Genomic DNA, 24431 nt, shown 5'->3' on the forward strand with positions numbered 1-24431 from the left:
TCTCCTCCAAAATAATGTCTCAGGATTTACTGGGGTCAGTGAGTGCAATTAGTCTGGAACTGCATTATGAATGGTGCCTCAGAAAAGTGCTGGAGCAGTTTGGCCAAGAAGCATTCATGAATTCTCTGCTTCAAATCTCACCTCTACCGCAAAGCTGATTATTTAAAACAAGAAATGAAGTGTGAAACCATCAGTGAAATCATATGCAGGTTTACTAAGAACTCTTATTATGTTGAGTGAAGCTTGTTGATTCTCAGTTTTCTCACAGCATAAGGGTCTATAAAAATGAAGCAAGCTGAAATGGAAAGTAACAGAGGAGATCAGGTAAGGGCATCCCATAGAACACAGCTGCCCCCAATTTACTGCTTTTCAGATGCTGTGGACCACCACCACTAACACATCTGATTAGTGCCCTGCAATTGGGAGTTATCCACAACTTCTTGAGCGGGGATACCAGATTGGTAAAGTCTGTGTTCGATGTAACGCAGCAAACTGAAAGAAGCCCAGAAATAATCTGAAGGCTCTTGATGACCTTTTGTTCTTATTTGTACTTTTATAAATTAGGCCTCCTAAGTAGCCCTCCCATTGTTCCTGAGTGATAATCCCAGGTTCCTTTGCTACTAGCTGTACTGTGTGGAGTTGGTAGAAGCTGAAACACAGCAGTGTCTGGAAGGCTGCAGGTTTCCACCTCTGAGCCAAATTAAGGTACACAAGAAGAATCTCCATTAGACCCTTACAGTGTCTTCTATAGCCGTTGAATCATTGTTGGGTTGACACAACAGTAATGAGTCACGCTCTATAGCTCAGCGAAAGCTGACTGGTGCTGAAAGTTGCTACGAGTGACTTTTTCTGTGAATCGGAACGAATAAAGATTCAGCACTATTCTGACCGAAGCTAGATTTTGGGGCTTTGGAAGGGCCCTTGTTTTGCTTGATTTTTGTTGTCTATAAGATTATTTTAGCCAGGCTGTCGATTTGGTTTGCTGTTTTTCACTGTTTTTATGGATTTTCCAGTTCTGTATGCTGCTCAGAGTCCATTGGAGATGGGTGGCTAATACATTCAAATAAATAAATCAGTAGGTTTTATCATGCTGTTGACAGATGGACTCAGACTAGATAGTACATAAAATACTTACATCAACCTATTTCCTATTTTTAATTATATAAAAACAATGGTTGATCTGGACTGGGACTACCCTCTGTGTGTTTGTGCGTGTGTGTGTGTGTGTGAATCCTTCTCCTAATTTTTTTTAAAAAGTCACCCGAGACTTTGATTAAATCCTTTATATTAAAAAAAAACACATTTTTAAAAAAGTATGGTGTAAAGTATGAGAGCTAGCATTTTATAATTTCATTTTAAATGGATAAATGTTCTGGGGGAAAACAAACAAAGATAGTAGATTTTGGAATATATATCTATAGAGATATTCTGTGGAATAATGAACAAAAATGTCATTATTGAAAATGAACAACTGAAAGCTCCATTGACAAAGGTCAGACATCAATCCATTCAGCTCAGATGCTCTATGGAGGTGGGCAGTGGTCTGGCTATGGCTTCTGCTGTCTTGAAGCCACAATTTTGCTATTCCAAAGTGCCCACTAACTTTATCCCTCATTAGCTGAAATCTCATGGTCTGGCTCCTGATATTTCACCAGGGAAAAAAGGAATATTTCTGTTTCTCTTCCTGACCAGGAGTGCAGGATCTTTGAGATTGTTTTGCACACTAAAGGTTTGGGGACTGTAATTTTGAAGGAGACAAGCTTTCTTCCTATAGCCATCTCTCTCCTAGGTGCAGCATTCTGATGGCCTTGACTGAGTGGGATCATAGCAATGCCACTGGAGATTTCATCATGCTTGGCTTTTCAAATCTACCTGAGTATGAGACCCTTCTTTTCTGGATATTCCTGGCCATGCATCTGGTCACTCTGTCTGGGCACTTGACAATTGTGGTGGTTACTTTGGTTGATCCCACCTTATCTACTCCCATGTATTTCTTCCTGCGCAACCTCTCCTCCATCGAGATCTGCTACACATTGGTCATTGTGCCCAAAATGCTGACTTATTTCCTAGCCAATAGCCGTAAAGTCTCGTTGCCTGAATGTGCAGTGCAGATGTATTTCTTCATTGCATTGGGCACTTCAGAGTGTTTCTTACTGGCTGTAATGGCTTATGATAGGTATGTGGCCATCTGCAACCCACTGCGCTACACCATTATCATGAACCGGACCCTGCGTCTGCAGCTGTTGGTTACAATCTGTGCTACCGGCTTTGTCCTGTCTCTTGCACTCACTGCACTGATCTTTCGGCTGCCCTTCTGTGGTTCCCATGAAATCAACCACTTTTTCTGTGACATCCCTCCAGTTCTGTTCCTAGCATGTAGTGATACCCACACTGATGAAATCTTGGTCTTTGTTGCATGCTTGTTGGCTCTTCTGGTTCCCTTCCTCTTGATTCTAGCTTCCTATGTGTTCATCACCAATGCTATTCTGAGGATCCAATGTTCTCAAGGAAGAAAAAAGGCCTTCTCCACTTGTGCAGCTCATTTAGTGGTGGTCATCCTCCATTATGGCTGTGCCATTTTCATCTACATCCGACCAAAGGCCAGCTACTCCCTAGAGCAAGACAAAGTGGTCTCCTTGATCTACACCAATGTCACACCCATGTTGTATCCTATGATCTACAGCCTGAGGAACAAGGAAGTCAAGGTTGCTTTTAAGAGGGTCATGGGAAGAAAAATCTCTTTTCAGAAAAATGTGAATTTTTGATTGGGGAATTTGATAGCTCATGCTGGTTAAATGGGAGATGATATTAAAGTGGAGAAATAAGCATCTGAATCCCACCTAAGGAAATATTGGTTGGTTCTTCCCAAAGTTTCATGAGTAATTGGGATCTTCTGAGGGCTGCTGAAAGATATTGTGCAAAACAAAAACCCTAACATGTTCCATTTTCATAAACGGAAAGTGCTGGTGTGGCAGGATGGGGTGAGGGCAGAGTAAAGACCAGGTGGGAGGGAGAGGGTTTGAATGACTGACAGATCTACCTTCTTATTTAAAAGAATGTTTTGCAAGGGCCCCCCAGTCACAGTGCTGTGGGGAACAATACTGAGACTTTTATTATAGGGCTGTAAAATGTTCTGGATTTAAAGGATCTAATGTGATTTGGCATGTACATAGGTGCTTGTAGAATTGGTCAGAAAGACCTTAGGGCAGCTATGCCTTTTCCTGAGTTCCTGTAGTGACCTTCCGCAGCTGCCATTCCATCCTGGCATTTGGTTTAAGATGTTCCTGGCATGAGAGATGTATGCACCCCTGCATGTTGCAAATCCCATTTTGCCCTTTAAGTCCCTTGTTGTATAATGCTTTGCTGCTTTCTCCTCTCTTATCTTTATTAGTTGGGTCTCATCTGAGCAGATATTGTAACAAAGTTTGGTGGAATGAGAAAGGAGTCATGGTTTATCCATTTCATATTCTCCCCATCACTCCTTGTTCCATCTTTCTAGACTTTTCCCTAAATCCATTATTTTATTTCTTCTCATTCATACTCCTGTTATATTTCATTTATTGCTGGTGTTTGTCTGCGTTGTGTATTGTTAGAAATTAGTCTCACCTCCCTTTCCCCTTCCCTCCCATTTTGGAAGGCAAGAAATCAGCATGAGGGCTGCTTTGGAGATCAGACAGTCTGATATAAGATAAATAATAAATTTATTATATAAATAATAAGCAATTTTCAGTTGACTATAGTTGCCAATTCTGCTCTGGCACAGCAGTGGACCAAGCTGAGGTTGTCAAGATCATGTCATGCACAGCAGGTATTACACACCGAGCGGCTGTCAGGATACAGTGTCAACAATGGATGCAGCAACAATAGCCTGTTAAGTGTTTATTATGGTTCTTTTTAACATATTAAACACTAGATAGAAATTGCATTTATTGAGATAGAAGTCTGCTAAGCTAAGGCATAGAAGAATTTCTGCATATTGTCAATAAGCATATTTTCAATAAGCCTATTATGCTAGTTCTGATTTTTACAAAATGGAAATACATCCAAAGAGATGCCAGTTTTAGAAATAGACCCAATGAATAAAAATGTAATCATGAAAATTCTTCAGTTACTATATAGATTGATTTTATTTTGCCAGTGTTATTTAATTACCCAAAAATGTTAAAAAAAAAAACTCTCTGGAGCAGAACATGGAAAGAGATAAGTTGTATGAAGTTAATATGATATTTTGAATGTTTTTACACATATAATGATGAGTTTCTTTACTTATAATCTTTCTTAAGTGTTCTTCCACAACAGGGCCATTATTCAGCGAACAATTAGTTTGGTCTAGTGGTTAAGGCAATGGGCTAGAAACCAGGAGCCTGAGACCTCTAGTCCCACCTTAGGAAGGAAGCCGGCTGGGTGACCTTGGGCCAGTCCCTCTCTCTCAGCTCAAGAGCCAATCAGGTGTAGTAGGTGTTGGTATATTGTTTTTTCTGCTACAGAGATTACTGTGGTAACAAATGATTTTGGCCAGGTGAAGAGGTTGAATTCAATTGTTCTCTTTTTAGGTGATAATAGTTACATTGCCTGAGGGCAGCTTGCTTGTTACTTAGTTCCTTCTTTTTAGGCTTGCAGAGAGTATGCAGCTGAGCTGGACATTTGCAGAAAGACTGCCTTGAGACCCAAGAGTAGAAAGACAGAGAAGAAGAACACAAGGGCAACACAGAAGAAGGCTCTTCAGATAACCCAAATTGCACAGGTTGCTGAGAAGGGTAATTCTGATGTATGGGTGTTAGATTCTGGGGTCAATTGTCATTTATGTAATTTTAAAAGCTCTTTTGTGTCACTGTCTAAAACAAACAGACAAAGTGTATCTTTGACTGATGGGTCTGTGACCAAAATTATGGGACAAGGTGACTTATATTTATCCTGCTTGGGAGAAACTGTGAAAGGTGTGTTGTATGTGCCAAATTTACAGTCAAACCTTTTATCTGTGGCACAATTAGCTGCAACAGGGTATGTCATAACATTTAAGAAAAACAGTTGTGAGATACGTGAACATGGGAAATTGTGTGCTACTGGTATGTTAAAAGACTCCTTGTACATTGTGCAAAATGCAAGGAAGCCAAGCTGCAAGGCTGCAGTTGGCAACACTCCATAACATGACCAATGTGTACACCTGATGCACAAGGGATTTGGTCATGCTAATTTCAAGTATATAGCACAAATGCCAGAGCTGTGTGCTGACCTAAAGATAAAACCCTGTGACAAATACTTAGATTGTGTAGTTTGCAAAGAATGCAAAACACTAAAAGCTCCTGTGAGTAAGCACAGTGACAGTTACAACTAGACCTTTGGAAATTGTTCACCCTGACATTATTGGTCCTTTTGCTCCAAGTCTTGGACAAGCAAGGTATGCAATGACCACCATTGATGACTTCCCAAGATACACATTTATCTACATCTTAAAACATAAAGATGAGGCATTTGAGAAATTTAAAGGTTTTGTGACATGGGCAAATGGAAAATTCCCTAGGCCTGTATCTGCACTCCAATGTGATAGAGGAGGAGAGTACCTTTCTCACAAATTCAAAAGGTTCCTAGCAGAAAAGGGGATAAAACAAATTCTTTCTAACCCTTACACCCCTCAGCAAAATGGTGTTGCTGAAAGAAAGGGCAGAACCTTGCAAAATGCGATGGAATGCATGCTTAAAGATTCACATTTATCTTTTATGGACTGGGCAGAATCAATATCTACTGCCTGTTATGTACAAAACAGATTGTATAACTCTGTGATTCAGGACACTCCATTCCATTCGTTTTATGGTGTGAAGGTAAACCATCTTAGAGTGTTTGGTAGCACTGCTTGGGTTCATATTCCAAAACAACAGAGAAGGAAAGGAGGCCCCACAACAAAGAAAGCCATCTTTGTTGGCTATGAACAAAGCCAAAGGAGCTACAGGTTCATAATGGGAGAGAAATTAATAATTAGCAAAAGCGCTTCTTTTGCTGAACAAAACTGGGGGAGATTAAATTCTAGCTCTCCAGTTGATCTGACCACCACAAGAGAACAGCAAGGACTTGCTGATGGTGATCTTTTGCCTGATGAGGACATTAAACCAGAAAAGCAAACTGAAGATCTGTCTGATGAGACAGATGCTTCTCAGGAAAGTGATAGGAGTCAAAATTTAAGCCCTGTATTACCTCGCAGATCTCAGAGGAGTAATAAAGGTGTTCCTCCATCACATTTTCAGGCTGAAACAGTAAAAGCTTTTCACATATTCACAGAACCTGAGTCTTTAGAACAAGTGAATGCTTTACCACCTGAGATTGCACAAAATTGGCATTCTGCCATGCAACAGGAGTTAGCATCCTTGAGAGAAAATAAAACATGGAAACTGGTAAATCTACCTCCCAATGCACACTGTCTAGGTTGTAGGTGGGTTTTCAAACTGAAAAGGGATGCTGATGGCAAAATCCAAAAATATAAAGCAAGGTTGGTTGCAAAAGGGTTCACTCAAAGGAAAGATGTAGACTTTGACAAGACTTTTGCACCAGTTACTAAAGGTGAATTAATTAGATTACTGTTAAAAATTGCTGCACTCAAAGGAATGTCAGTTCACCACTATGACATTCAAACTGCATTTCTCTATAGTGATTTAGACCACAAATTATACATGCAGCAACCCCCTGGCTATGAAAAAGGGGAGAATCTAGTCTGTGAACTGCAGAAGTCATTCTATGGGTTAAAACAGGCTGCTAGATCCTGGAACCAAAAATTAGATGAAAACTGCAGAATTTTGGTTTTGAAAAAGGAAAAGCAGATCCATGTGTATATATGAAGAAAGACAAACAAGGCTGTATATATCTGTGCATTTATGTTGATGATTTGCTGCTGTTCACATCAACAGAAAAACAAAGGCTTGATTTTGAAGCCTGCATGAAAAGCCATTTCACATTAAAAAGCCTTGGAACAGTAACAAATTACCTAGGTTTGGAAATACACAGGGAGAAGGATGGTAGCTTTCTGTTAAGCCAAAGGGGAAATAATGTTAAAATATTGTGAATGGAAAGACATACAGAGTTGACAAAGAAAATTGGTTTGCATCTCATTCCGTAGCATAAAAAGGGGAATGTTGGTATATTGTTTTTTCTGCTACAGAGATTAAGGTTACTGTGGTAACAAACGATTTTGGCTGGGTGAAGAGGTTGAATTTAATTGTTCTCTTTTTAGGTGATAATAGTTACATTGCCTGAGGCAAGGGCAGCTTCCTTGTTACTTAGTTCCTTCTTTTTAGGCTTGCAGAGGGTATGCCGCTGAGAGAGATCTCTCCTCTCAGCACAAAGCCTGTAAATATGTTTTTGTGCTTTCTGTAAATAAATTTATTTTTATAGAAATGCCTGGTGTGTGACTTTTCTGATCTCTCCTGGGCCAAATGCTTTCCAGCACTCTGCCAACAGTAGGAGAGTTCTAGTCCCACCTTAGGCATGGAAGCTGGCTGGGTGACCTTGGGCCAGTCCCTCTATTTCAACCCAAGAGCCAATCAGGTGTAGTAGGAGAGTTCTAGTCCCTCCTTAGGCCAGCTGGCCAGCTGGGTGACCTTGGGCCAGTCACTCTCTCTCAGTCCAACTCACCTCACAGGGTTGTTGTTGTGGGGAAAATAGAAGGAGGAAATAGTATTTGGTATGTTTGCCGCCTTGAGTTATTTATAAAAATAATAAAGGCAGGATAGTAAATAAAATAAATAAATATTTTTTAAAAATCCCCATTGTTAGTTTTGCTTCAGTTTTGCTGTAATTTCTAATTGTCAAAACTTTTAATAAATTTCATCAACTGTCTAGAAGTTCTGCCTTAATATACTATAGACATGTTTCGAGTACTATGATTTCTGGTTTGAATTAAACGTTTTTACAAAGAGCTGTATTTTTAAAAATTTTAAATTTAGTGTAGTAGTGCCTAAAACATACATTTTTGTAAGTACATAAAATGTTAAATTAATCATTCTAAAAGTGCAAATCTTGGCATCAGTGGTAGGTCGGTCTTCACATCAATGTAGGTGGCACCATCAGCCAATGTCGCCTCATAGCACCTCTGAGCTGGCACTGGTATAGGATATGCAGTTCACCAACATAATTATTCCACTATGTTGACACTCCCTGCCTTCTTTCTATCCCAGCAACAAACTGAACCTCCTGCCAGTTCATGTTCTTTCAAGAGCAGATAAACCTAGAACACTCAGTATAGAAACCAGAGCTAGCTGGACCTGGCAGAAAGATGAAAAATTTTGGAAGGCCATATTCCTGAAAGGCCAAGAATACCAAGAAGTTTTGATGATCACACAGCTCTAAAATTGACTCTACAGGGTAGGTCTTCAGACTGCTGCTACCCCAGCTTTCATCAGCCTTAGCCAGCATGGACAATAAGGAAAGAGGACTGCAGGTTACATGGGACAATACCTAGAGGATGACAGTTCACAAAGTCCTCGCATACAGAATGACAAAACCGTATAAAAAGACTTGCTTCTGGAAGATCCATCAACATGGCTCCTGGGGCGGTTTATTCTTCTGTTTTCTTCCCAGCCAGCCTGCAGAGCGCTCCCTTCACATCCCTGTTCCTCAGGCTATAAATCATGGGGTTTAACATGGGGATCACAGCTCCATAAAAGACCGCCACTACTTTTTCCCTGTCCGAGAATGTCTTGGCCTGAGGCCTCAAGTACATGGCCAAGATAGTGCCATAATAAATGCTCACTACAGTGAGGTGAGAGCCACAGGTGGACAAGGCTTTGCTCCGACCTTGTGCCGACTGGATACGCAAAACAGTGAGTCCAATACGGCCATAGGTCACCAAAATAAAGAAGAAGGGGAACGCTAGTGTAATGACACTGGTTATAATCATGCTAATTCCACTGGCATGGGTGTCAGAGCAAGCCAATTTCAACACTGCCTGCAGTTCACACTTGAAATGATTCACCACGTTTTGCCCACAGAGAGTTGCCTTCATGCTGAAAAAGGGGACAATAGTCAAAAGGAAGGCACTGACCCACAGGCTCACAGCCAGCTGGATGCATACATTGCGGGTCATGATCAGGTTGTAGCGCAGAGGGTAGCATATTGCCACAAAACGATCATAAGCCATCACAGCTAGCAAAATGGACTCAGTCACAGCTAACAAGCTGCCAATGCTCGTCTGGGCAAAACATCTGCCCAGCAGGATAGTAGGCCTGTCCATGAAGCAGTGGACCAGCATCTGTGGGACAGAGGTGGTGACATAGCTGATGTCAATGAAGGAGAGATTGCTAAGGAAAAAATACATGGGTGTGTGGAGGTGAGAATCTACTATAATCAGCACCAATATGAGGGCATTGCCAGCTACAGCATTGAGATAGATAACCAGGAAGAGGACAAACAAACCAGCACGGACTTTGAGGCTTTTAGAGAGCCCGACAAGCACGAATTCAGTCACCATGGTTGCATTTTCCCATTTTCCCATGTCACCTGTAAGAGTGAAGTCAGTTTTGAAAACATGGTAAAGTTAGTGTAGGTGTTTCTGGAGGTCTTCTTAAATGTTTCACATAAACATGGTCGGTAACCATGAGAGAGCTGCTTTTAAGAGAGGAAGCTAGCTTTGGGAGGAAATGATTCAGAGAAAAAGGGAGGGAAAGAATTAAGTATGGAAACCTTCTACATACTTTCTCTACTCCATTACAAGCCTTCCTAAAATAAATTTCCTGCTCTTTCTTTGTAAAAGCCCACCCTTTTAAAATTTCACACTAGTTTGTCTTTTGTATTTAAAAAGACCCCCAGGTAATTGGAGGAAGGCAAAATGGTACCAAGCAACTATCATCCATGGTGGACAAGCTGAGATTTCCCTAAAGTGTTAGCATTGCCACCAGAGCTTTTTAAATTTTGCAACTGAATTCGTATTTTTCAATATGATAAAAGTTTAAAATTATTTAAAACATGGCAGATAACCATGCTATTTAATGCAATTTTAATAAAATAGATCAATTTTGTTTCTTGTCTTTAGTTTACTCATTTGCCCTATTTATAGTTACTTATTTACTGTATACTCACCTCTCAGGGTTGTTGTTGTGGGGAGTATTAGGTATGTTTGTCGCCTTGAGTTATTTATAAAAATAATAAAGGCAGGATAAAAATTAAATAAATAAATAAAAATAAATAAATATGCCATTTCATTGTAGGATATATGGACTTCCAGAGGCAGCATTCTTTTCTCTTGGTTGAATTTTATTTAATCACCAATAATTCAAATCTCTTTTTCACATTCCTTCCTTCCAGAAGTTAATGGACTTTAAAAAGGTCTCACCAGGCCCCCTAAAATTAATCTTGTTGAGCAATAGGTAGTTTCTTATTTTAGCATTTTCCTTTTGTATCCTGATAACTTTAAAACCCCTGAAGGCAGACTTACAAAACAAATATTAATAAAGAAAATACAATGGAAGTATTAATTTGGTACTAATATAGTACTAAGAAAATAATATTTTTTGGATCAAGTTTGAATTACAAAATCTTGGGGAGATGGAACACATAAAAGGCTTTTAAGGATTTTTTTGATCCCTAATATTAGCAGTATACCAGCTATACATTTTTTTGAATTTTTTCAAATATCCTAAGATTCGAGTTGTCTAATCCAGTAACAACTCTGAAAGTTGTCTTAACAAAGAGCTGTTAAAGTACCACAAATATAGAAAAATGTAAACATCAAAAAAGTGATGCACTTAATATCTACTTCATTAATACTATCTGATTCATATAATTATCTCTGAAATTTTTCAGCACATGTTATTACCTTTCAGAAAGTCCTTCCAGCATGAACTTGCTGGATCACTGAAATATATTCTGAAAATGGTTGTTTTTGTATGAATTTTATCCACCAAATGCTCTCTCTTGGCATCATTTGGGAAAGGATCATTTCACTGTAGTAAGTCAACACTTCAAATAAAAGTTATCATGTTGTTCCTCAAACATTTATACCAGAGATTTTTAAATTCATGATATATATTGGAAGTTGTGAACTCCCTCTGGGGACTTGGATGGTTCACCTCCAGAGATTCTCCAGAAAAGAGAGCAAAGAACAAACTTTACAATCATATACATCATCTGGATGCCAACTATAGATACAAAATATTTTGTATCTGTAGGCTTATTCAATGTATGAATTCTCCTGGCTGGGATAATGGATTAAATGTAATGGAGTTAAAGTCAAAGCCATCTTGAGGGTACCACGTTAGTGAAAGCAAGATATCTGAAAAGTGCAAGATATCTAATATCAAACATAGAAGACTGTGGCATCACATCAAAACATTGTTTTTGCCCTTTGTGTTTACCTAGAAAGTAGAATTACCATCCAAAATTGCAGTTGCAGGGAAATTCAAAATGAAATTTTATAGAACCAATCAGAAGGTTTTCAATGAACCTTCAAGAAAGGATCAAACAGGCCAATGAACTGTACAAGATATGTGGATCAATTCCACTAATCGTTAAATTTTCGTTTTATTTTATGGAAAGAATAATCTCATGTCGCTCAAGAAAGCCTTTATCCACTTCTCTGTTGCATACCAACCTTGCCATTCCTCCAGTGGGTCAAGGCAAAATCTGTCATGCCACTCATCCATTTCACCTTTGCAATAATCTTGGGAAGTGTTAAGCTAAGATTCTTTTTGCTTTATTAAGGAAACCGCATAGTAATTGTGTTATTTATCCTAAGTCAAAAAAAATTCAAGGAGATTTGATTGGGGAGTTGAACTCCACACAGCTGAGTTACAGTTGCCAAGTTTCAAAAGCCCAGATCTATAGCAGCTAAAAATCAGAAGGCATCTGCTAGCACCTTTTCAAACAAACATACTTTTTGGATAAGCTTTCACAAACTGTAGCTATTCTTGTATTATCGAGAGGGTTATTCCTTGGCATGATGGATGTGTTTATTAATTCTTTTTACTCTGTTACTACTGTTTATTGTTTCAATTTTCTTTTACTCTATCGGATTGTACTTTGCTTACAGTCATCTGCAATTGAAGCAGCCCATAAACCTAAATGAATGGATGGACGGATGAATACTGTAAAATTCTGCCAAGAGCTCATAATCCAGAGAATCAGTGACAGACAAAGGAAGGAATACCTAAGTATTTTTTCAGAGTTTTTTTTTTTACTGCAACAAAATTTGTCATGTATTATAAATGACAGTTTAATAAACTGAAAGATCTCTCTCATAATTTATTTGGACATATTTCTTGGCTTGGGCTTAGGGGATACTATTGTCATGGAGTCAAATGCAGTTTCAGTACCAGCTACTAATATTTTGTGCTGCACAAATGATCCTTTTAGGGTTTGGGAAGTAGAATGTGAGAATGTGTGTTGTGGAGTGAAAAAGATCAGTCAGCAAATAAATAAGTAAGGGGATAACTACTGCACAGAACACAGCTACTGCTTCCTCCTGTTCACTAAAAATCTTGGATTCAGGCTGGAAGTAGATAGCCATGGCTAACCACAGAGGTTTCCAGCCATGGCGAGGTGGGAGCCACAGGTTGACATAGCCTTATCCCATTTTTCTCAGGACTGGATGTGCAGTACAACCATACCAATATGGCCCTATATTTTCAGGATGAAAATAAATGGAAGCAGTAGAGTGAAAAAGCTATTGACTCCCATGGAATAGAAATCTGGCAAATTTTATAAAACATTTTATGACATAAACATTATCATAAGACATTTTATGACATAAACATTATCGTAAGACATTTCATGACATAGTATGAAACGCCATAAAACATTTCCTGTGGTCAACTCCTGATGTATGACTGTGCTACACAGTTCAACACTGGCTACTTTCAAGGCAGATACCTCTCTGAATGTCTCCCTGAATTTTTAAAAAACTTTTCAAGTGAAGGCAGTACATTAGAAGCTCTGCCATTGTTGAAGGCACTGAGGAATCTGGTAAGGAAATATCTCTGAAGCGATGACCCAGCAGGTCATGGCTTGTCTAGTACTGTAGATACTGGGCTTCTAGCAAAGCAAAAGCAGAACCAGAGCCTATGTATACCCTTGGCCCACTGCATTGCAAAGACAAGACTAAAAAAAAAAAAGGTAGTTGACGCAGTGTGAATTACAGCACGATGTTGGAATGTTTTAGATAAACCCACCTGTCTGACCTTATTGTTTATCCCTTCCTACTAAGTCAGGATGCTAGCTATACTCTGAGATATGGGTCAGTGAATAAAAATAATTTGGTTTACTGGGCCACAGGTTCCTGACTGATTCTTCTTCTTGTTGCCACTCCCTGTTGCCACTTAGGGTCAATTCAGCTTGCTGTAAATGTTTTTTTACAAGGGCACTTCAAGCAGTTTGCCTGTATGGTGGGTGGGCACCTTTTACCTCTACACATGGCCTGGACTTCACACCTGTAGTGGTTCAGTACATGTTTCTCACACAAATGTGGCTGCAAGAAGAAGAATGGAATAATGGTCATGATGAAATCCATAGCCCATAAGCTGATGGGTAGTTTTACGTATACTGTCCACCTTATAATTAAACTATACTAGAGGGGCTACAAAGGTCATAAGCCATGACAGCCAGCAAAACAAACTCAGCTCCCCCCACCAAAAAAAAAAAGATTGTAACATTAATTTGTCCATAACACTGGCCCAGTGGAATGGTGGGCCTCTTTGTGAAGCAGTGTGCCAGCATCTGGGTGACCATGGTGGTGATACAGCAGGCTTTGAAAGAAAGGTTGCTAACCACAGTGAGTAAAAAGGAAGGGAACCAGTACAATCAACATGTAAGAAGAAGACAAACAATGCAGCCTGCATTTGCAGTCAGCTGAACAGATCCACAAGCACAACTTAGTTGTGTTGGTTATGTTATCTGACTCTTCCATTTTATTTGTATTCTGAATAACAGCAAATTGCATTCATGTTACATTCTATCTTAGTTATAGTCCTCATTTGCTCAAAGTTGCCCTGAGAATTTTATTTATTTATTTATTTATTTATTTAATTTTTATCCCGCCTTAATTATTTTTTATCAATAACTCGGTGGTGAACATACCTAATACTCCTTCCTCCTCCTATTTTCCCCACAACACCAACCCGGTGAGGTGAATTGGGCTGAGAGAGAGGGACTGGCCCAAGGTCAATTTGTTAGGAATTTAAGGTTAGGGGCCAACATGTAAAGGATAAAACAAGTAATTCATATTAACATTGCCTCCATTAAGAAGGCAGCCATAAATCAAAATCTGTAGTTTTCTAAAATGGTGGTACAATTTGCAGCTAAAAAGAACACAATGCATAAAACTGCCTATATCAGCAGGGTGCATAGTTAGTTCTCTGATTGCATTATAGTTCACATGTAGGAGATGTACCTCAAAGTTCAAAATAAGGCTTATTAGATGTTTAGAAATATTTTTGTTCACAGTGTGAAGAATAGATTTTACTGAAACATTTAAATTAATAACCATATAGGTCATGAGTTCATGCAAGAAAACTATGTTGTTGCTTGGATTCCACTGGGACCATATCCCATGGTTACAATTAGCTGGAGCAGAACAACATTCCTCATGTTAACTTCTATAGAACTTGAAATAAAATAAAATCAATGTGACTACAAACTCATTAAAGGCCAGAGAATTCAGTGGCCTAGCTCATACATACATAGATGATATTCTAGAGGTGACGGACTGGTCCTTGGGGGTGGTGACGACAGACAGGAAGCTCTGGTGTGGGCAGGTCTATGAAGTCACGAAGAGTCAGAAGCGACTGAACAAATAAACGACAACAACAAAGCTCATACATAATATTGAGCCAAGATACGATTTATTGTCTTTTTGATTGAACTACACTTGGACAAACCATGGCTTAGTATAAAGTGGGAATCATAAACAATCCTGTTGTTCCCCAAATACTGATGTATGGATCAATTACAGGTAGTCCTCGTTTAGTGACCACAACTGGGACTGGCAACTTGGTTGTTAAGCAAAACAGTTGTTAAGTGAAACTGCAACTGTGCTTATGATCTTCCTTCATCTTTCCTTTGCTTTACAAACCTGTGAAGGTCATAAATGTGAGGATGTCCTAAAGTTACCTTTTTATCACCATTGTAACTGTGAGCAGTTGGTAAATGAGGCAGTTGCTAAATGAGGACTACCTGTACTAAATGCTACATCAGCTAAAACTAAAGCAGTATATGTATATGCAGGAAACAGAATGGTCATAATCAAGTTGTACTTGTGTGGTGAGATTATTGCATAGAGGCCAGTGAACTGTGGGTACCACAGTTACAAGCTTGCCTAGCTACATCCTGTGTTGGCTGATGGACAAAAGCAACTTTGTGCATGAACCACCTTCCTTTCAACTTGGCTGCAGTGTTTTCTTCACCCCAATATAGCAGTTTAAGGGGCAGAGTTATATTTGTCAGCTGCATCAGTTTGCGTTCACAGTATTGGTGCTTACATCCCAGCCCCCAAGCCAGAAAGTCACATATTCTACAAGGTCTAGTATTTTTGTTTTTAAAATCTTTTTGCAATAATAATAATTGGAACAGAGAAATCCTATTTTTACTAGATTACTGTCTTGGGGTCTACTTGGAATATTACATTGTGAGTAGAATTTTCTTCCCTTTCCTTCCTTCCTTTTGTTTTCATTTTTTTTAACCTAGCAATATCTATATCCTTCTGTTTCTAAGGTTTGCATTTTGGTTATTTAAAGTTAAAAGATTATTTTAGTTTATTTTTTTTTAATTCAAGTTTTGATTTTGTTTATCTCTTTTGAGATTGATTTAGCAGAGGAGATGAGGCAGATGAAGCGAGTGCCACCTGGAGTGCCACTGGAGAGCTTCTATTAAGGCCTATCTTGTGGCAGAAAAGGTGGCAAAATGTCAATATTTCTCTGCCTTGTTGCATCTGGGGTTAGCCACCTGATGGCCCTGTTTTGGGTGACCTGGAAGGGGGTGGCTCAGAGGTTTACCTTCCAGGTCACTCTGAGGAATTTGCAAGGCATCTGACAGAAAAAGTCAATGAGACTCACGCTAAGTTGGACTCTGCCTTGTAGCAGGTCCTGTTGAGGTGACTGGGCCTGGCTTAGTTATCTGGGAGGAGTTTGATCCTGTTGGGCCTGATGAAATTGATAGGGTTCTTGTGGCTATTAGCTCAGCCACCTCTGTTATAGATCCATGTAACTCCTGGTTGGCTAAGGCTGCCTGGGAAGTAACGTTTGGTTGTGTTTTGGCTGTGGCTAATTCCTCTTTGAGACAGGCTGGTTCCATTGTCTCTTAAGAAGGTGATGGTCCACCCCCTCCTCAAGAGGCCATCACTGGACCCAACAGTGCTAGACAATTTTTGTCCAGTTTCCAATTGGCAGGAGCTTCAGAAAACTCTGGAAGAAGCAGATTATCTGGACCTCTTTCAGTCAGGATTCAGGCCTGGGAATGGGACCAAGACAGCATAGATCGCACTCTTAGATGACCTCTGGCAGGAGTGGGATGGGGGTGGTACATCCATCCTTGCTGCTCTTGACCTCTCAGCAGGTTTTTATGCTACCAATCATGATATCCTTCTTGACTGGTTTCAGGGGATGTGGTAGACGGCATCATGTTATGTTGATTCTTTTCCTTCCTCTGGGGCTGGTTGCAGTCAATGTTGATAAGGGAAGAGAGGTCCGGCCTGTGGCACCTAATATATGGGGTGCCACAGAGATCAGGGCTCTTGCCTCTCCTGTTTGACATCTACATGAAGCCTCTGGGTGAGATCATCCATCAGTTCCAAGTAAGATATTATCAGTATGAGGATGATACCCAGTTATTGTATCTCCACCCTGGGCCATCTGAGTGATGCTGTGAAGTTCCTGTCTCAGTGTCTGGAGGCTGTGAGAATCTGGATGGGGAACAACAGGCTTCAGCTTAACCCTAGCAAGACTGAGTGGCTTTGGATTTTAGGACTCCTTGGTTCTGGGGACATCTCTTTTTCTTGATGGTTTTGCACTGCTGCAGACATATCCTGTGTGCAGTTTGGAGGTCCTCCTGGACTCATGGCTCCTCCTTGAAGAGCATGGCTGGGAGGACCTTTGCACAGCTTTGTGCTAATTGTGTTCCTGGACCAGGAGGCCTGCTCAGAGTCACTCATGCCTTAGTTACCTCCACCAATTCATGACCAGCAAGGGACTGCCTGGCTGATGCCAGCTCTTTATCTGTTGCACATTGGATTACTGCAATGTGCTCTACAAGCTTCAGCTAGTGCAAAATGTATAGTTATGGGTGCCTGTCATTTGGCATATGTGACTCCTCTGCTTTGTGAGCTGCATTGGCTACCGGTATTCTTTCAGGTACAATTCAAGGTTCTGGTGGTTACCTTTAAAGCACTTCATGGCTTGGGGTCAGGTTACTTATGGGACCATCTCTTGCCAGTAGTATCAAGCCATCCTGTTAGATCCAGCAGGAGAGGCATGCTCTGGGACCTGCCTACAAGGTGGGGCCCAGGAAGATAGACTTTTTCTCATGGTGCCCTCCCTCTGGAACATCATCCCCCTGGAGATCAGACTTGCCCCGACACTGGTAGCTTTTCTCAAGGCTTTGAAGATCTGGTTTTACCATTTAGCTTGGGGCCCTGGTAATGTGAGTGAGCCCTTTCCTTGACTGTATTGATTGGGGATACTTGGCTGCTATTTTATAGTTTTACTTACTGCTTTTATTTGAATTATTTGCTGCCTAGAGTGATGTAATTGAGATGGGTGGCCATATAAATTTAATAAGTAAATAAATGGTCATCCACAAGTACAATCGCAGTCTTTTCCATAAGCCTTCTTAAAAAGGAGAGGTTGGGACAGGTCCAAAACCATCTAAAACTGCTTGGTGCAGTGATGGCTTCCTGAGGAGGGGACATACCAGCCCTCCTTTAAGGAAGGTGGGACAAAGCCTGCACTCAAAGATGAATTTACCACTACTTGGACCCAGCTCACCTCCCGGGAGGCCTGGACCAAGCAGGAAGGAGAAGGACCTAATGTGGGAGTCACAGCTCCAACACTGCCGAAGAACCTCTCCATTTCCTCAGGACTCAGGCTCAGACTCCTCCCAAGAGGACAAAACCCTCCCTCAGTCAGCTCCGCAAGACCTGCCCAGCCAGAGTCCAACTCTGAACAGATTCTGAGTGACTTCAGCCCCAGGGCTGCACCAGATGTTGCCCAGTACAATCCACTCCTGCTGCCTGTCTTGCTGTAGACAAGCAAACCTCCCCTGCTGGGACTCTCAGCACATCAGTCCAGCTGCTGCCACTGCCAACCAGCTGCTACACTAGCCATCTCTCCCAGGAGACTACCAAGGCTTGCTCTTCTGGGCCTCATCAGCCCTTGATGTCCCAACTCGCTACCAGCAAGGGACTGCCTAGCCGATGCCAGCTCTTTATTATCTGCTGCTTTAGTACTGTCTCCTCTTTGCCAAATATTGGCTCTGCTTAAAATTCTTTTAAGCAGAACTTTGTTAATGTGTGTATGTGTGTGTGTGTGTGTGTGTGTGTGTGTGAGAGAGAGAGATAATAGATAGATGATAGATAGATAGTATGGCACTGACTTGCAAAAAAGGAGGAAGAATGGAAAAAATGGGAATCTTTAATCATATCTAACTTTAACCCTGTGAATTATTCCTATCATAGCTGCTAGTGAATATGGAAAGAGAGGTGGTAGTTTTGCCACATTTTTAGGAAAATGTAAAGACAATAGAAACTGTAAGCCTTTCATCGTAAAAGCAAAGGCTGTGTGATTTCCCACGGAGTCCAATTAGAGGCCAGTTCTTGGATCAGTTCTGGGCCAGCCAGTCTTACTCCAGATGGACCATCAGCAGCAACAGAGCTTGTAAGGCACCCTGGAGTAGCTGGGAGCAAAATCATTTCTTTCTTTTAGTATAAATGCAGAGAGCTTTTTGGGGGCAGGGATGAAGAATGGATCGTGTAAGGTTTTTTTTTTTTCTTCATGAACCTATTTGTAAACATCTGCTGTAATGAACACTAATACCCCTCCCTACTTTCCCCATTCACAGAGTACTTCTTTTACAACTGACACTGCTCCTCAAGTGCCAGTCCTCTTGTACTTTGGCAGTATTTTGGGCGAAAGGGAGATTTCTGATCCACATCCTTTGTACTGACTTTTTAATTCAATATCCTTGGAGAAATGGTAAGGTAAGCCGATGATGCTATGTGGACTTACTTTCTGAAATGTTCCAAGTGGCTGAGGTCCCTCTCTCTCTCTCTCTCCCTCATTCTCTCTCTTTCCCTCCCTCATTCTCTCTCTTTCTGTGCCCCTCTCTTAAGCCTGGCACATTTAAGCATTGGGGGCTCTCTGTACGGTAGACAGCTTTGAGACCACATCCTACATTGCAGGAAGTGGAGGTAACCCCTTCTGTTTCTATGATAGATGTTTTCCATCCACAAGGGATGGATGGGGGTACCTGACATGGAATTTGTCTGACCACTGTATAACACAGCAGTCTGCACTTGACAAGTGCATTTCCTGACTCAGCAGAGCTCTGTTATATTCTGGGATCATTTCCCCCGCTCTGTCCTCAGAATGGGGGAACCAGTCTCCCCTGTCTCCTGGGATATTTTTCCCAGTACCATAGGTTTGAGCTTAAGTATTTCTATAGATTTTTTTTAAAAAAATTAGGAGCTAAGTGTCTAAGTATATGCAGTCATTTGTGATAACAAAATTCAACAAAGCATTAGAAACACAGAGTCCAAATGCATATAAGTTGCAATTACTCATTCATTTCCATTCCATAAGCTTTTTTTTTGTGAGTAATTTCTCTAATTTATATCACTACTAATAAAATTGTTACAAGAAAAGAAGGAATAAATTTGGCTTAAACATTGCTAGTTCTGTGCTGGATAGAGATAATTGAAATCACTGGACAGAAACTCCAGACACAGGAAGAGTTCTATCAGATACATAAGATATATCTAACTGAACGTCCTAAGACTTTACTGAAATTGTGTGCTGATCCCTTCACTTTTATCCCTACCATAAAAACCTTACTAATTTCTTTCTTTAAAAATCTGTAACTTTCAAAATGCATGAACACTTTTGAAGTAAGGTGTAAAGTGTCTTTATATGACTTAAAGGCAAGAAAATCAAACCATTTAACAATATTTAAAGTAGCATTCAGGTAGGGTATCACCCATTTAAGGCTTAAAGTTAATTTTTTTCCCTCTGGCATTGCTAAATATTGAATTAATATTTTGAAAATTGATATGCAGAATTATCCTGATAATTGTAATGTATAGCTCAAATAGGAGAGGGGGATACCCCATCTAAATAAAGCAAAAACTGTTCCCTAAGTTGTGATATTGGCTTTTCCCACTAAATATTTCACTATATTGGTATTCAGAGTTGTCCGATAGGTAAAGTTGTCTGTTTTCATTTACCATTTAAATATAGGACCAAATGATACTGAAATGTTGAATTTTACCTAATTTTATTGATTAACTCATTCCCAGTTTCTATTGAATCAACTAGCATTTCTTCCACAGGTCTAAATTAAGTCTTATATTCAGGATCGTATTAGGCATATCAAACATAGGCGTCAACTTGTTTTACTCCCTCTCATGTATCAACAAAAGTATCTACAGAGGTATCTAACTTCTTGTTTAACCTGCCACTTCTAAAAAAAGTATTCCTTCTTCCATGCAGGAAAGAAAAAGTATATAATATTGTTATGGCATCTACAAATGAAACGGTCGCAATAGAATTCATCTTAATTGGGTTATCTGATGAGCCCAGAGCCCAGGTTATCTTCTTTTGGCTCCTGTTGATGGTGTATGTCATTAGTCTTCTTGGCAATGGCCTCATCGTCATACTGATTATTGTGGAGCCCCAACTTCATACGCCCATGTATTTTTTTATTTGTGTCCTCTCCTTGATAGACTTCATCCTCATCAACAATGTAGTTCCTGAGGTTCTCACCAACTGCGTCATTTACCGGCCCACTATTACGTTCTCCAGATGTTTGTCTCAAATGTATCTGGGTCTACTGCTTGTCTCAACAGAGTGTGTTCTCCTTGCAGTCATGGCGTATGATCGTTTTGCAGCTATATGCAAGCCTTTACACTACATGCAGATCATGAGTTGGAGAATATGTATTTGTCTGACGGCTGTGTCTGTAGGCTTTCCTTCCCTGACGACCCTTATCAATGCACTATTACGACCCACTGACTTTTGTGGCCAATATATTATCAATCATTTTGCATGCGAATTGCAATCTTTCCTCAAACTGGCTTGCTCTGACACACAGATTAGTGAGATCTTCATGCAAGGCGTCACCTTCTCTCTTGTAATCCCACCATTTGGCTTCATAGTCATGACTTATGGGAAAATAGGTCATGCTGTATTGCGCATGCATTCAGCCCAGGGTCGTAGGAAGGCCTTCTCTACCTGTAGCTCTCATCTTGCTGTAGTCAGTGTCTTTTACGGGACAATTATGATCATGTACTTGATGCCCCAAGGAAAAGCTATTTCTGACAAGGAAAAGATCCTATCTGTAGTCTATGGAGCTCTGACTCCTATGCTGAATCCTATAATTTATAGCCTGAAAAACAGGGATGTGAAGGGGGCTTTTTGGAAACTGATTGGGCAAAAGATGTCAGGATAGATTAGTGGCTCCTCCTTTGTGCAATGCAGAGGCAACAGTTCTTACCAACTCTTAGTTTACAATAGGAAGCATAGACAGTAAAGATTATTTCCTTCCACCATCACTGTATGGTCATTTCAAGCAAGATACATTTCCTAATAGCAATCAGGTCTGGCTGAAAATGGTGAAATCCCTCATGTGTGTTAGAGAAAGATGCGTGATGATCAGACATCAACCCTTTTCTTAGGCAAAAAGCCGTTCTCTCCATCTTAGGCAAAAGAGACACCAGGTGACAGTGGTAATTCTTTCCTACCCAAGAGCACTGTCAAAATGACGTTGAATAATTGTGTACTTGAATTAGGTTTTTCTCCATGATTTTGGGTCTGTTTCACTATTTGGTTGGAGGTGGGGGAATTTTGCTGCTAGCTACCGATGGTCCTGGCTGCCTTAAATACTTCAGTGGTGGAGATGATTAACCAGACTGCTGTAACTGGTGAACCGTGCAGCTGGGACCTAATAGTGATCACTCAGAGATGTCTTCCAAGACCTGCAGTCTAGAGTATTTATTATCCCAATTAATTATTTTTAAACACATTTTTCCTGAAGTAGAAATGGAAAGAAGCAGCAAACAAATTGGCCTCGGCCAGCCTGAGATGGGCCTGACCGGAAAGGACAGGAAATGGTTAACGGCACCTCTTCCAGACAGAAGCAGGGCTTAGACATTGATCTCTGGAGGAGGGACACCCCCTCCTTAGTCATCCCATTGACTTCAGCTGAGTACATAACCTGTTCACACCTTTATTAACCCTAAAAATTAATAAGTAAATATGCACTCCCACAGTAAATGACTTGAGCAGTAAAGAACCTTGTGACAAAATGGGAGAGGCCTATAAGAATAACCACCATCCCTAATACCTGCTTGGGATTGCCAGGACGTCTTCTGTGACCAGAATGATATCTTACAAGAAGTTCAAGAACTGTCCTTGGTCACTGAAGATGGAGTTGATAGGAAAGGGTTTTACCATAGCAGATATCACAGGAGGCTGAGAACGATTACAGTCTTCTCTCCAGGACTGAGTGTCTAGAGGCAGCCTCTGCTGAAACAAATTTCTCAACCTTGTAATATCTAGTAAAACTAGCTGCCTCATCCTGCGTTGCTGCTCTATAATTGCCTTCCAGCAATATGCCCAACTGCTGCTAAAGCCAATGATCATTTTAACAAACTATATGATATATGCCATCATCCGCCAGCAATGCCCCTATAGATTCTACATAGGATGAACAAGACAGACTTTGTGCAAAAGAATTAATGGACACAAGTTTGACAACAAGGCCTGTTGCTTATGAATTTGTTATGAAGATTGGGGAGCAGGGGGACCACAATATGGAGCTGCCTGAATACAGAACAGCTTAGTAAACAAATGAAGAACTGGACGTAAACAACATACGTTGAGGTGAGGTGGCACAACGTCTTGTGGGAGACAGACCTAAAGATCCTTCAAAGCAGATGTCTAAAACCACCATCCAGAATTGCTTATACAATTTGGTGGTGCCTGGACCAATCAACAACGCAAGAAAAAGGAGTTGGCTGGCAGTGGATGAGATCCAGTCAGAAGATCTAAACCTGACCGTATGGAGCTACAGCTGGAAGTCTGAAGGTGGGTGTTTAGGGACTGAACCAGAGGGCTTCACCATCCTCTTGGCTTCCTGCCTTCAGCTCTGTCCTGGCAAGGGGCATTGCATTGGGCTGGCCGTCCAATAGAGATTTACTAACTTGGATGTTACTGGTTAAATATATCAAATGTAAATCTTACTTGGTTTCTCCTACTTGCTGTACTATTGTTTCAAATGTGCTTTATCACAAGTAAAGCTTCTAAAAGAGCATTTGGATTCCCTAGTTCTTCCTGTTGTTGATGATGATGGTATCCACTACTACTATTATTGCCACTTTGCTGGGGAAATTTCTGCCTTTTGACACGCGCTTGAAAGATCGAAAGCATGTTTGCAACTGGTAACAATTTCTTGGTTGTCACTCGATTAGTCCCGTTTGCTACAGGCTAAGGTCAGGTGAGGTTGCGGTGCCCGTTGTCCTAAGCTCCAGAGTGTTTTCTGTGGCTGCTCTAAGCCAGGGGTGAGCACTAGTACTTTGGAAGCATCCTGTGAGCGGGTTGCCCTTCCAGTCCTAATACTGTAGCTACAAGCATCACACCAGAAACAGACTCAAACAAGTCTGCCAGGCTGACCTGCCTGACAGCGACTGAGTGAGCAATAAGCTGGACATTGGGAAAATAATCCTGAACTTAACAAATGAAATTGTTACTTATAAAGGACAGCAGTCCAATCAACTCCTTTATACAGGCAGAGGACAAACCTTGTGTCAGATCCGTCGATGAAAGGTTTTACAGAAACCCTTATCAGAGCATCTCCCATCATTTCCTTCTTCAAGGAATGGAATCCATGTTGCCAGATGGGAGGGGGTGTGAAGTGGGAGTGTGAAGTGGTTTATTATGGCTATGGAGGACATCAAGGACACAGGGTTGAGGTATGCCAGGAATACCATCTGGATGGGAGGGTGGGTGACATGGTTTCATGGGAAGAGGGACTAATTAAGGGAATGTAGTTTTTAAGTTAGGTTTGAGGAGGAAATCTTTATTTGCAGCTTGCCTTCTGTACCATTCATTATGCTTCATTAAAACAGTTAAAGGAATCCCAGCCTCCTGACTGTGATTGTGTGAATGCTCAAATGATCAGGTGCTGACATTAAGCTGCGAATCTCATCTTTTTGAAAACTCTTCCTGAGCAAGTAATCATCTGAGAGTTGATGA

The 24431-nt window shown here is 40.6% G+C and overlaps 3 protein-coding genes across 3 annotated transcripts; 2 read left to right on the plus strand and 1 right to left on the minus strand.

Moving 5' to 3' along the window:
- Positions 1-1802: 1802 nt before the first annotated feature.
- On the plus strand, positions 1803-2765 carry LOC134490095 (olfactory receptor 10Q1-like). Its single transcript, XM_063292975.1, has one exon. It carries the CDS (start codon positions 1803-1805, stop codon positions 2763-2765), a length of 963 nt encoding a protein of 320 aa, XP_063149045.1.
- A 5777-nt stretch (positions 2766-8542) lies between these two features.
- LOC134490096 (olfactory receptor 13H1-like) lies at positions 8543-9478 on the minus strand. Its single transcript, XM_063292977.1, has one exon. The coding sequence runs from the start codon at positions 9476-9478 to the stop codon at positions 8543-8545; it is 936 nt and encodes a 311-aa protein (XP_063149047.1).
- An 11390-nt stretch (positions 9479-20868) lies between these two features.
- Positions 20869-21627, plus strand: LOC134490097 (olfactory receptor 13H1-like). The gene has a single exon (XM_063292978.1). The coding sequence runs from the start codon at positions 20869-20871 to the stop codon at positions 21625-21627; it is 759 nt and encodes a 252-aa protein (XP_063149048.1).
- The last annotated feature ends 2804 nt before the right edge of the window (positions 21628-24431 follow it).

This window comes from Candoia aspera, chromosome 2 (assembly GCF_035149785.1).
Source record: "Candoia aspera isolate rCanAsp1 chromosome 2, rCanAsp1.hap2, whole genome shotgun sequence".
NCBI lineage: Eukaryota > Metazoa > Chordata > Lepidosauria > Squamata > Boidae > Candoia > Candoia aspera.

Excerpts from the sequence above, each read along its gene's own strand:
- LOC134490096 (XM_063292977.1), bottom strand. The coding sequence starts at position 9,478 with ATGGGAAAATGGGAAAATGCAACCATGGTGACTGAATTCGTGCTTGTC.
- LOC134490095 (XM_063292975.1), top strand. The coding sequence starts at position 1,803 with ATGGCCTTGACTGAGTGGGATCATAGCAATGCCACTGGAGATTTCATC.
- LOC134490097 (XM_063292978.1), top strand. The coding sequence starts at position 20,869 with ATGTATTTTTTTATTTGTGTCCTCTCCTTGATAGACTTCATCCTCATC.